The 13,810-nt window shown below is 49.8% G+C and overlaps 1 protein-coding gene across 1 annotated transcript; it reads right to left on the bottom strand.

Moving 5' to 3' along the window:
• Positions 1-1,400: 1,400 nt before the first annotated feature.
• CSF2 (colony stimulating factor 2) lies at positions 1,401-3,566 on the bottom strand. The gene is made up of 4 exons (XM_042781370.1): positions 3,414-3,566; positions 3,119-3,157; positions 2,279-2,404; positions 1,401-1,511 (listed from the first exon to the last, which is right to left on the bottom strand). Exons 1-4 carry the CDS (start codon positions 3,564-3,566, stop codon positions 1,401-1,403), a joined length of 429 nt encoding a protein of 142 aa, XP_042637304.1.
• Positions 3,567-13,810: the final 10,244 nt, after the last annotated feature.

The raw sequence follows: 13,810 nt of genomic DNA, 5'->3' as shown, positions 1-13,810 counted from the left end.
CCTTGAACCTTTCTGACCACATTGGAACAGGGTCAGAGGAGGTCACACTGTCAGAAGAGGTGAAACCAAAAAGAGTCCATAAAGTTTTTGGGTAGTGTTTCAGCAGAAATTTATTATTTTAATAAAAATATCCCTGTAGTTAGTTATAACAACAAACACATTTTTTGTAAGCCCAGCTTATATGTATCAATATATCTACAAGACTAAAACTTTAGGCTAATTTAATTTTTGAACTTTCTGAGGTACTCCAGTCTGACTCAATCACAATGATGCTTCGAGTCACCTGGTTACATCTAGACATGATATAAGCACGCACTGTTATTTTAGTTGCTCATGGTATTTTTATAGTCACTGATTTTGTCAAATTTTCTGCTGTATCTAGCTACTATATTATGGTAATTAGTATTTGTGAATCTATATCAATAACTTTTTTAAGAATGAAGTACCAAAGTAAAAGAATAATAATAATTTTAAAAAGGTTTCTGCTCAGTTATTAATAATGTTCTAATAATTTTGTAATTCAATGTATAAAGATTCTACAAAACAATTTTGGTGTTAGTATTCATATGATCTAAGAAATATTTACATTTAAGCAATTTACAACTACATTTATCATATGTTATTCTATGATTAAAATTGTTGATAAACGTTACTAAGGATTCTGTGTGGTCTGGTATGGGAAGATGTCCATTTGGGGTGGGGAGGAATGACACCATGAGTTACCGCAGTGGGTGACATCGACCTTAGTGATGCCACTGGGGCAAGGTTCCAACTGAGCTATTGGGTGAGACTTCTAGGTAAACCTGGAAACCCTTCACTGGATTGAGAAGTCTTGGGTGCCCAGAGAAGCCCATCGGGTGTGCAGAATACTCTCCACGGCTCAGTGCTCACCTCCCCTCAGATCTCACAGAGTGGCCCATAGTACAATGCCCAGCCCGATACAAACCCCCTGCCCCACCTTTCTGCTTCCTCCCCTCACTGCCTTGTGGAGACAAGGGGCACCACCAGCATTTGCTTGTTTTTGAAAATAAATCAGAAAAACCGCACAAATGAGAATGGACTTTTAATAACTTATTAGTATGGTTAAAACATCTCGAATAAATATGGAGCATAAGCTTAAATAAATAAATAAATAAATAGAAAATACATAGATAAATATATAAATAAATATTAAGGATCCTTGACAATGTAAAACCTCCCCCATGCTGCCATGCCCCCATCAGGGGCACCATGGCCCAGACAGGTCCATGACCCCATGGGTGTAGCCCACCCCATGGTCCCTCCGAGAAGAAGATTCTGAGTGTCTGGCTCTTCATGCATGTGTGGGAGGGCAGCGACGCGTGAGGTAAAATCCTGGAGCTGGTCCCTAGCTGGAGGGGGTGTTGGGGGAGTTGACTGGCCTACTTCGTTTCTGTCTTCTGCCAGCAGACCAAGGGAAGGGTGTTCAGAAATTTCTTCAGTTTTTGTTTCAAGGTTTCAAAGGGGATAGTGTGGTTTACACAAGCAGTTTCCTATAAAAAAATAAAAAGCTTGAGTCCCAGGTATGAGTAAGTAACATGGGGATATACCAGCAAGTTTTTGCACTGCCTTAGAACTCAGAGACCAGAAGATCCATTCAGGACCCTGCCCACTGACCTGTGTCAGGTGATACTGCTGATAACCTTGTGTCCCCCAAGGGGTAAACTCTGCCAACAGCAGGTAGGGCCAGGGGCATGACCAAGTGCTAGCCCCTGGCTGCCACTTCTCTCCCAGGCCCCCAACCCAAGGCTGATCTACTGTGCGTTGGGACCATGGCCTCTTTTATCACTGCCAAGGGCAAAGCAACAATGCTAAGGCCATCTCCCAGTCTCCTGAGGGGCAGGAGATCCTTCCCATGGGGCAGGAGTATTGGGGCCTTGTCCATTCCAAGTATGCTGGCCGGGGAAAGTCCTGTTGAGAGGTGACTCAGTACTTCTTCTGTGCTAAACTAGGCCCTGAGTTTTCTTAGGTTTGCTTCACCTTTGACCTCATTAATAATGATAATGACAGTGAAAATAAGGAATGCAACAACTCCTCATTAGGGAGCACTCTGGGCATCCTAACTCAATGGCTTTAGCTCCTAGTGATAGAAAATGGCTTCTTCTTCTCTGGAGAGTGAATCATTAGAAGTCTAGAGAAACCCTCTGGGGTCCTGAACAACCACCCAGAAAGCACACCCACTGAGTCCCCACCCACCTAGGCTGAGACCCTTCTCCTTGGGGTCCAGCATTCAGAGAGACACCCTAGCATGGGCACTTACCAGAGTAGGGGGGCATTGCTCCCTATAGTATTCAGCCATTGTGTTCAGAAGGACTTTGAGCCTGGTGAAGTTGGCCCTCAGGGCCTGCTTGTACAGTTCCAGCTGTGTCTGCAGGCATATTGGTGCCTGTGGAAAATGTCCATTCTCGGTGAACAGTGACCAAATGCCCTTGGTGGACACAGGATACCCTCCCCACTGCTCCTTCCTGTTCCCATCTTCATCCCCCCTGTCCCCCAGAGTAGTCCTAGAAAGGGCATAGCATGATTCCTGACTAGTCTAATGCTAGGTCCAGTCATACACACTGCTCTCTCCCCTGCAGGCACAGGTCTGGACCCTCCTCACCATCCAGGCTCAGGCCACCCTCAGTCAGCATAGCCGAAGCCCTTTGGTCTGACACTTTGAATGAGTCCTAGCATGATGGAAGGACACCATTCTGGGAAGAGAAGATGAAGCAGGGCATTGCCTGGACCCGCTTCTCAAGCAAGGGTTGTTCCTGAAGCCCTTCAGTGCCCTTCTGAAGCCATTACCCTGGGTCCACAGAGCTTAAGCATTGGGGCACAGGGAGTGTCCTAAACTTAGGCACAGTACTGCTCTCATGAAGTAATCCTGGCTTTCTCACCAGTCCCCTGCATCTGCCGGAGTGCTAGATCTGCCCATAGCTGCTCAGCTGATAAAGGGAGTGCACGTGACTGCAACAGGGGCAGGGCCATCAGTCTCTTGTGCACCCGGAGACTCCTACTCCTGGCAATTAGCTGACTGGAGAGCAAGTGACAAACCTGTGAGAGTCTATCTAAAAGAACAGAGGTCCCTGGGAAGGTGTGTCAGAAAAAATCCTCTTACCTGGGGGTCTAACATTCCTGAGACAACCGTTGCTTTTTCCTGTAAGAAAGAAAAACATCATGTTATCCAGTTGGTAGGTAGGCCTATCTGAGGTCATTGGACCTGGGGCCCAATGGCTCAGGGGTTTTCATTAATGAGCCCTTCCATGAACCTGCAGCCCACCCACCCACTTTCTTGAACCCTCTTCAACCCGCCCTGGGCAGTCTGACTGGCCTGAGGCAATCTGACTGGCTCTAGGCATGGGGCCATGGATGCAGGTCCACCTAGCACAGGTCTGTGCTCCCCTCTCACTCACCTTCACAGCAGCAGTGTCATTACTGTTTGTTAAGATGTGTAGAGCCTCCTGGATGGCCTCACTGAGGTTTAGGGTCTGGGTGCCCGTGTTGTTTGTGGGTGCGGAAATGCTGCAGGCCACAGTGGCCAGGAGAAACAGGTTCTGCAGCCACATCCTTCTGAGGACTTTAGCCTTTCTCTCTGAGCACTGGGCTCACTGGTAGAAGAGCTCTTATATACACAGTTAGAGGAAATGATTAATGGTGACCACAAAATGCCAGGGAGGCGGGGGAACTACCTGAACTGTGGAATCTCCTGGCCCTTATCAGCTAGCTACACATGGGAACTGTGAGCCTTTCCCCTAGGTGGTCAGGCTCAGGTTTTTCATTAGTGAGACCTTCCATGAACCTGCAGCCCACCCACCCACTTTCTTGAACCCTCTTCAGCCCTCCCTGGGCAGTCTGACTGGCCTGACGCTATCTTCCTCTGAGGGGCCTCTGGACACAGCTTGGACTTTCTGGCATAGAGCAGCCAGGATTGGGTTTGGGAGGCACCTGATCAGGTTCTGAGACCCCTAGGATATCCATCCTGCCTGTACCCCTCAATGCCTTTGGCAACCTACCCACTCTAGTGCCCATTCAGACCCCTTCCTTTCCTTTCCTCTCCCAGAGCCCTTTCCTCCGGCCACAGTGAGGGATTTGAGTGTGAATGGGCTCTCATAAGACTGCCCAACTGTCTACATAGGTAGAGTCCAGCCAGTTGGCCCAGTCATGCAACAGCTCCCCTCAGCTCTCACCAATGACCAAGCACAGTCCATGAGCTCTGCCCATCCAGAGACCCCTACCCTACAGACCCCATGAGCAGATATAATGGCAACTATGTGCATGTCCAGTCAGTGAGATTGCAGAGCATTCCTTCATGTTGAGATCCCATCTGACAGCAATAGCTCAGGTTTACACAACCATATCCAACCCCCAGGCTGCAGAGATGGATCAGGGACAGTTAGTTAGAGGCCTGAGTTCGAATCCTGCTCTGGCACCACCTTTGAGTGCCCCTTCCCCCTGGGCTATGTGAGGCTGAGGCCCATACCTTACCTGTCTCTGTGAGGCAGGCTGTCCCTGTGAGGTGGGCACTAACCTTTAGGGGCCAGCTGCAAAGTCGTTGACCAGGAACATGGGACAGTGGCTTCTCAAGCAAGGTCTTCCAGGCTCAATTTCTTACATGGCTCCATCCCCACCCAACCTCCAGCTCTAGCAGCCCCTCTATAGAAGCAGGAACTGCTTCTGGAAAAGCCTCCAGCTCTCCAAGGGCCAACAAGTGTTTGATTTTCACAATGTGGTTTGGAGAGGGGAGCTTAAGTTTGTTTGCATAAGAGATGGGCTCAAGCTGTCTCATGCCATGAGTTTTATGTCCACATGTGCCATTGTGATTGGATCTGTCTGTACTTACAAATATGTCAGAGGATGGGAGATTGATTTACAGGGAGGTGCATCCATCAGGATCCCTGCCCTTCTGAGCCTGAGAAAGCCTTCCCAGCTGGCCAGGCTGGTCATGGAAATGTGACATATCCAGGCTCTGACCCTTCCTCCACATTTCCTGTAAGGCCTCTGCTCAGCCCCTTTCAGGGAGCTCTCAAGAGTTGTGATGACTGCGAGTGAGGACCAGGAGGGGCTCAAGGAACCTACATGCAAATGCCATGGTGAGTGGATTTGGAGGAGTGAGTCGGCACACTGGGGCTGTGTCAGACGAGCCTGGGAGGCTGGAAGTAAGGAGAAAGGGCTACAGGCAGAGCTTTAGCTGGTGGCTAGAAAGGCAGAGAGTTAGCGAGCCCACTCTGAAATAGAAGGTCACTTTCCTCCTGGAAATGGGTCATCACAACTCAGAGACTTAGTCCACAAAACTTTCCAATCTAGGCCAGGCTCTGTGCTAGAGAAGAGGTGGACAGGACCCTCCTATTGGCTCTCACATCTGACTCTTGAGACTCTCAGTCTGGTGGGGGAGACACTTATCAATGGACCTTCCATTGTGTAGGCCAGGCTGGGCTGGGGGAAGTTCAAAACTGAAGGAGCCCAAGGAACCACCTCCCAAATTTGGAACTAGAAGGGGGCTGGAAGCTTCCTGGGAGATGCTGTCTCCCAGCAGAGGCTGAAAGGGCAAATAGAAGACTAGTGGGAAAGTTTGGTTATGGGAGAGAGGAGGCAGAAAGGATAGTGGAGAGTGTCCCAGGCACAGAGAACCGCAAAGAGAAAGGCCTAGGGACAGGGCAGAGAGTGGCTTGCCTCCTCATTCAGGATGGCCAGGTTGTAGTGATGGTGAGAAGAACCTAAGTGGTAAGATTAGTTTGAACTTGGCCTTATGGGCTGTGGACCAGTCTGGGCACGGTAGTAGTAGTGATCTTGACTAGGGTTTTATGAACAGGTACGGTTAGAGGAAGCAGATTCTAGAGACACTTAGGGGGTAGAATTTTGAAAGCACTTGGTGATGTATTGGATTCATTCATTCACTCAATATTTATTGAGCACCTACTATGTTCCTAGCTGGGGAAATGGATACAAGGATGACCAAAAACAGGCAGGGCCTGCTTCTGTGGATTTTGTAGTAGTGCCGTTAGTGGAGGAGTGAGATTAATCTGCTCATCTACCCTCAAATGTGTGATTTTGAATATAAAGTGAGTGAAAAGAATTAGAGTACTGTCCAAGTGTCAAAGATTGAGGGTCCAGGAGATGAAGGGGCATGTCTGCAGGGTGAAAGAGCCCAAGAAAGGTTTAGAGCTTAGTCTCCTAAGAAGGAGACAGATTTGTGACTGGCCCATGTCCATGTGACAGCTATGCAGGGGGAAGGGCTGAGAGCTAGAGGACACCTGTGTTTAAGGGCCAGGGACATGGTAACTGGGTAAGAGACTGGCCAGAGATCAACGGCCCTGGGAGGGCAGAGAAGGAGGGAAAGCAGTGGCCACAGGGAGACATCCACACCAGTGTGGCCTGCAGGGACAACATGCATAGGAGAGATGTCCATGGGTTTGGTGATGAGGTTTGTGACCAGCCACACATCTTTCTCTTGGAAAGATGACATCAGGGCTGAGGCCATGACATAGGCAGATATTCCTAGATTGCACCGCATGGAAAGAGCAACGATAGCATCAAGCGACCGCAATGACTCAAGACCACAGTAGGAACCATGATGGGCGGGTGTGACTCTTTTTTCCTCCCTCCCCACAAGGCCAGGAGAAAACCCTCTGGAAGGAGTTTCCTGTGAGTCTCCCTCCCCACAGCCCTGGAGGAAACAAGGACTTGGGGCCGCCCCAAGATCTTTATTGCAAAAGGAAGTTGTGGAAGGAAATGGGCCTCAGAGTCCTCGCATCCCGTGGACTTCTGCACAGGTATAGGTATCTCAGTTGATCTGACCCACCCCAGGGTGAGGGTCCTTGTCCTCTCTGGGGCCTGAAGTCCATGGGGCCAGTGACCAACCCAGTCCACACAATCAATAACAGCAGAGTCAGGATTTGAATGTATATCCATTCCTGCTGCCCTGATGTTTTCTGCTATCTCAGGGTCAGAAAGCCAGGAAGTGCTGGTTACCTGGCTGTTTCAGCAGCAGGGTGGACCAAGCATGCTTGACCCCCTCGGGGGCAACTGCAAAGGGCAATTCCTGCCAGGTGCTGGCAGGGAAGCTGGAGTGGCCTGTGACTGGCCCAGGGAAACCCTCGGGGCTGAAGGGCAGACTTTTTCCACCAGATCCTGCTATCCAGGCACCTCTGTAGCTCAGGCTTGAGTTCTTGTGCCAGCCCTGCCACCAATGATTCTTGTATAGCTTTGGAAAGTCCCTTCTCTCTGAGCCTCAGTTCCTTCAGCTGTACAATGGATTTGTTTAAGGCTGCCTCACAGAGGAAATTTTCAAGTGCTGCAGGAAATTCTGTGGGAGAATCTTCCCAAGGAAGAAGCAGTATTTCAACCCTTCCCCTCCCCTTAGCAGGTTTCTGAAACCCATACTGAGCAGTGGGCCCAGCCCTGCTGGAATTTTCAGGGACAGCTGCCCATTGACCAGCCCTAGCCCCAGAGAGTATTTTCCCAGACAGATGTGGTAGAGTGGAAAGGCCAGTCCCCACTCAGCATCAGGCTCATGGGGTTCCATTCTGCCTCCACCATCACTCTCGGGAGACCCAGGTACAAGGACACCAGAAGGGATTCTTCCTTCCCTGAAAAGAGGTTCTTGTCACTCCAGGCCAAGCCAGACCCAGAGCAACCTCTCTGGACTTTGTGGTTTTAGCTCCAGGCTGATCTCTCCCACAGTCCTTGTTTAGGTCCCCAGAGGTACATGTCAAAAAGACCAGGCTGCCCTGGCGAAACTCCAGCCTGGTCTTGCTCACTGGGTGTTCTCTGGCCTCTGACACTGGTCACTCCTCACTGGCCTGGGAGTATCTGAGGGTGGTTCAACCATGTATGGACCTGCATCCATTCCACCAAGATTTACAGAGAATCAGTTATGTGTGACAAAGCTCTTGGCACCCTCTACTCAGAGAACTCACCTCTGGTGGTTATATGGGGTAGGTGACAGGGAGGATGAGGTGCAGACTCATTGGCTCAGCATTAAGGGCACCAACCAAGATTTGCACAATGGATGAGCAGCCCTGCAGGGTGGTCCTGGAATGAGAGTAAAACAAGTTAAGGAAAGGAATTCATGGGACTTGTTGGATATGTGGGTTGGGGCAGGAGGTGAATCAGGGGTGTCTGAAGCTGGGGCTTCTAGCCAGTCAGCTAGGTGGACATTAGTGCCATTTGCTGAGATAGGGAGACTCAAGGTAGCAGAGAGGTTCAGGGGAAATCCAGATTGGAGTAGATATGGCAAGTTTGACAGGTCATGGAAACTGCAGGAGAGAATCAGCTAATAGTGGCCATGTGGTTGCAGAGGTCAGGGAGAGGTGAGGGCACAAGAGAGTTGGATGTTGGTGAAGAAGTTTCTAACACCAGCAAGGTTGTCAGAGGGAGCTGGGCCTCAGGTAGTCCCCAGGATGCCAACTCTTAAGGATGGACCAAGGATAATGAGACTTCCTTCTTTATTTCTTGGTTTCTTGAGTTTCCTCACTGTGTCCCCAGGACCATCCATGCCCCATGTACACACTCATGCAGACAGTGCTGATGCACTAGATCTGTCCACAACAGCACCCTCCCTGACTTATGCCTCCTGCCCTCAAGCCCCTCCCCCCTGGGCTGGAATCCTTGAGTCTCTGCCCCCAGCCTCATCCCCAGCTGGGAAGACGTCAAACATTCAGAGGGTGCCACTGCCTTCATTTTCTTCCTTGGGAAAAAAAGCCATTGGGGACTTCATAAAGAAGGTGGAAGATGAGGGGAAGAAGAGGAAAATGATGAAATCATTAGATAGAAGCTTTTACAACTTCCTGAAGTTCTGAGGGCACCCCTCTCACTGCCTTCTGTGTTTGGGCTGGAGTCTAGTCCAAAGTGCTGGGTAGGAGGCTGGGGACCCTTGCCAGTTCTCACACCCACCTCCTTCTAGACCAATGAGCCTTAATCATGGAAGCTGATGCAGGCTTTCTGGGCTGAGAGGACAGGTGATTCTGGAGTGAGTTTCCTGTGGGGCTTTGCTTCTGTCTCCCAGGGCTCTTTCGGACTACCCTAGACCCCACTTTGGACAGGCACATCTCCTGTACTCCAGGTTTCTCAGGCCCCAGACTCTCTGGGACTCTCAGGCCCCAGAGTCTGGCTGTGAGCCTCTGCCCTCTGCTTCCTGTTGTGTTCCTCTGGTTCTGGACAGAGCCCTTCAGGCTTCCTTCTACACCTCCCTCAGAGGCCTTACAACTTTTCACAGGTGTGACAGTCCCCTACACAAGTCAAGCTTGGAGCCCAGCAGGAACAGTGATAAAGGTGACTGTGAATTGAGGGGAGGTGGCCTCTGGGATGGCAGGAACTAGAAGGGGGCTGAAGGAGTCCTTGGGACCCTCTTCTCCCAGTCCTAGGGCCACCCACTCATAACTGCCTCCTTCTACACATACTTAGACACACACACACATACATACACACATACACACACACACACTCATTTCCCATACCCTCAGGTCCCATCCCAGTAAGAGTTGTGACAAATCCCTTATGTAGCCTCTTGGGGAGGCAACAACTCCCTTTGTGATGAATGCAGAGTTGGAGGCAGACTTCTCGCTATATGACCTTGGGCTTGTAACTTCCCACCTCTGAGGTCCAGATACCTCACCTCCACACAGGAAGGAGACCCTTTTTGCAGGTTGTCGAGACCTGCACCTTTGTATGCAAACTGTGGACTGCAGAGAGCATTGTTTGCTTTTCTGTTATGGCCAGCTGGGGGCTTCCCCTCCCAGCCTCAGTCTCCCTGTTTGTAAAAAGAAGAGGAGGGCTTCCAGACTCTTCCACACCCTTCTTGTATCCTGAGTTTCCACAGCTGTGCAAGGAGCCTTCCTGGGATTCAGGGTTCCCTAGAGGCAAATTTCCCTGTGCAAACCCCTCTCCAGTGCCTTAACACGTCTTCCACAACTGCCTGAGCAGCCTGGGTATGGAGGTCAGCTGACTTTGAGGTGGCTGAGTCGTGGATTTTCCTGGAAAGAGCTGACTGGGAACACCAAGGCAGGGGGCCAGCCTCCCCAGTTCTACACTCCTCCCCTGGCCGGGAGGGTGTGGTCCCAGGCAGCCCTAGAATCTGGCCCTCAGCTTGTAGAGAGAAATAAGTCATACTTATTGGATACTAACAGTGTGGGGCAGGAGGTGGCACTAGGTAGGTGTTTCTGCCACCCTCTGAAGGGCATCAGGAGCAAGCCCAGGTCTTTGTTAGCCTTGCCCAGAAGGACACCAGCTCACAGGGGTCAAGACACAGAACAGAGATATACCCTGTGCTCACGGAAGGAGGAAGGGAAGGAAGCCCTGCCTAGGCTGTCAGTCCCTATTCTCCATCCGGCCCTTGAAACTTGGTGCTGTGACACTTCACCCCTCACCACCCAGGCCCTGCCACTCTCCTTTCCCTTGCCCTGCACCTGACCTCCCTCCTGATACCTCCCTGACACACTGCCTTGGTGGCCAGGTGGTTGCACCTGGTTGATCTGTATTACGGCCCAAGTATTCTGACATTAGAGTAGAGAGCCCAGGGCAGCCAGAGCCAGGAGGACTCACTGAACTCACTGAGTGTCCATGGCAGATGTGGAGGGCTCCTGTCAGGAGAGAGGGTTTTGGGGTCTCAGGCTAGAAGAACACTGTGGGCCTTGGAGAGGGGGTTAGAGGGTGTGGAGAGGAAAGGGAGGTATCAAGGCATGAACAAAACTTGGAGGTAGAAGTTGAGCCTGGGTTTTTGTGGGACAGCCTAGGCAGGAGAAGGCTATGAGAGAGGTGACTATTGTAATCAAGGGAAAAAAGACCCCAGATTCAAACAGGTTCAATAGAGACACATTTATTATGCTTTAGACAGGACAAAGACAAAGACAATCATTCAGGGTGAAAGAAACTATTGGCATGTACACAGTACAGAAAGCTGAATGGAGTTCACTGAGTCACAACCATGGGGCTAATATGATTGAAAACAAAGGCAATCACCACAAAATCATGATTGGTGGCAATCTATTCATCACCGTCGCAGATGGGACTACAGAAGCAGGGGAAAGGACAATAATTGGGATATGCATATAACTGAAGATTAAAAACTATTACAAGACTGGTTCTGGGGCTTGACTATCTGGCAATGTAGTGGTCAAGGTATGACTCATGACCACGCAGCCTGAGTCATAGCCATAAGGTGGCTGCAAGACAATACCAGGACCCCAAACCTAATTAAGGACACACCCAGACAAATTCCCTAGTTCTTCGTGTGAGCATAATCTACTTTCAACCACACTCTTCCTAAGAGCAAACTATCCCTCCTTAGGTTTCTCTTAGATCCTGTCTATGCATAGCCACGATGTTGGTTTGAAGGTCAGAAAGAACTAACCTGACGTCTGAACTTATGTCAAGACTCAAAATGGATTTAGAGCTCCCATTGTAGACCACAGCCTTCCACAAACCCAAGTGTTTTAGAATTTAAGCTCTAATACACTGCTGTGGATCTAAGCCCTGAGTGTGTGTATGATTGGGACTGGGGAGAGAGTATGCTGAATAGGAGGGGACAGGTGGACACATGGTGGCTTTTGGTGGGAAGCAGAAGTGATCCAGTGAATGAAGGATGGAACTTGGGCACTGATGCCTATCCTCACTGCACCCCTACCCCCCACAGAGGCTGGAGCCAGGAGTCAGTAGAGCCAGAAGGAACAACTTGGGCCAGTCAAGGGGAGATCCCAGGTGGGTCTTGGGCTGAATTGAAAGGGCTCCTGTGCCTCAAGGAACATTGGCCAAAGCATTGCTGCTTAAGGGCTCAGAAGCTCTGGAGTCAGATTCCCTTAATTTCTCCATGCTTCAGTTTCCCCATCAGTAAAACTGAGGTAATCATAGACTTCATCAGGCCATTGTGGGGATTCTCTGAGTCACTCTTAGGTCCAGGAGGGCACCAACAACTTTGCCTGTCCATCCTCCCTGTGGTGGATTGATTAGTGTCCCCCAATATATGTGTTGTAAATCCTAACCTCTATGCTGGTGGCTATAATCCCAGTTTGGAATGGGTTGTCTATTATATTAATGTGACAGGATTAGTATAGGGTATGTTTTGAGTCAACCTCTTTTGAGATGTAAAAGAGGTTAAACAAGCAAGTGAGAAAAGCTGAAATAGGGCAAAATAGATTGCAGAGCCACAAGGAGATCTCCAAGGAACCCGGAAACAAGCAGAAGGAAAGGACCTTCCTCCAGAGCAGACAGAGAGAGTGAGCCTTCCCCTAGAGCTCTTGTTGTTATGTGCTGCCAAGTCTTGAATTTGGACTTGTAACCTCCTATACAATGAGAAAGTAAATTTGTTTGTTAAAGCCAACCACTTCTGGTATTTCTGTTGTAGTTGTTGTTGTTGTTATGTGCCGTTGAGTTGGACCCGACTCATAGCAACCCCTCCTTGGGTTTCCGAGGCAGTATCACTACGGAAGTAGATTGCCCCATCTTCCTTCCGAGGAGTGGCTGGTGGATTTGAACCGCCAGCCTTCTGGTTAGCAGTCAAGTGCCTTAACCACTATGCTACCAGAGCTCCCACTGTTGTAGTAGTCCTAGATAACTAAAATACCCACTTTCTGAACTTGTCTTAAGGTTTTCAAGGAGGAAGTCCTGGTCCTGTCCCCCAGTGAGAATCACTGGACCCTCCACTTTGTCCCTCACTACTTCTGCTTCTGCCTCTCTTCCTCTGTGAGGCCCCCATCCTCCTGTGCCTAGGGATCCTTCTCTGCAGGGCCATGTCCTCTTTCCTTGAGTGGTATTTTCTGTTCTGGTTCTTTCCTGTTGGTGTTAAGCACACAGGGTCTGACATGCCCCTTCTAATCCCTTCCACTCCCTACCAGCCACATTATCTTTCTCCTCTGGCCATGGTCATCCAGTCTGCTGTCTCCACAGTGACCATGCTAGACTGGGCTGACCTGGGATCAGAGAAGAAGAAATGGGGAAAGGGGACCAGGCCAAGACCAAGAGGTGCCTGGGGCCCAGGGTCGCTGGCATCAAGGGACAAAGGCAGTGCCATCGTGGTCACCTGGCACCCACACCCTACACTCTGGTCCTGTAAACAGTTTACTCTCCTGTTCCCCCAACTTAGCCTGTACTAGAATGCCACACTTTTGCCCCTGCAGTGCCTCAGCCTGACTTCCTTCGCTGTCCCTTTCTCTGCTCCTTCTCTGCCTGACCAACTCCAATCCTTTCTCAAAACGCTCTGTGCAGCACCTCTACGGGAAGAATCCCAAGGAGACCCTACCCATCCATCACTATGTTGATAATAACTCCCACTTCAGTGTCTCACCAACTCCTTGTCCCAGTTACTGAGTTGTAAAGAGTCCTCAGGGTGTTTGCCAAACTGTGTAAAGGGGTTCACAGGCAGGGCAAAAGGAACTAAGTCTCTTCCTGGAGCAGGGTTGGGGTGGGTTGGAGTGGATAATGACCCTCTGACTTGTTTTCTTAGCCACTTGCCTTCTGTCCTTTTTTCTGTTTTACTAAATTTTCCAGTTCTCCCAATCAAAATCTATAATATTTCAAAAATTAAGACAAAATATCTGGTTAAGGAAATCTACTTTTCTCCTGAAAAAACACCTAAGATTTGGGAAGGTGAAAACTTTGACCTTCAATGGCTATCCTGGAATTTTTGGTGACCCAGAGCTGCCACCTAGTGGCAGTTGGCCATATAGACCCAAGAATCAGACAGTCTGGGCGGGCTAAGACAAAAGACAGGAAACAGAAAGTCACAGGCCAATGAAGGAGCTACAAGTGCCCGGAGCCTCCCAACAGGTCAGAGAGTGTTAGGGGTTGAATTACATCCCCTAAAAAACATGTGTCAACT

Source organism: Orycteropus afer, unplaced genomic scaffold (assembly GCF_000298275.1).
Source record: "Orycteropus afer afer isolate SDZICR_OR568_19922 unplaced genomic scaffold, OryAfe1.0 scaffold00112, whole genome shotgun sequence".
Lineage (NCBI taxonomy): Eukaryota > Metazoa > Chordata > Mammalia > Tubulidentata > Orycteropodidae > Orycteropus > Orycteropus afer.
This window is presented reverse-complemented; position numbering and strand designations above follow the sequence as displayed.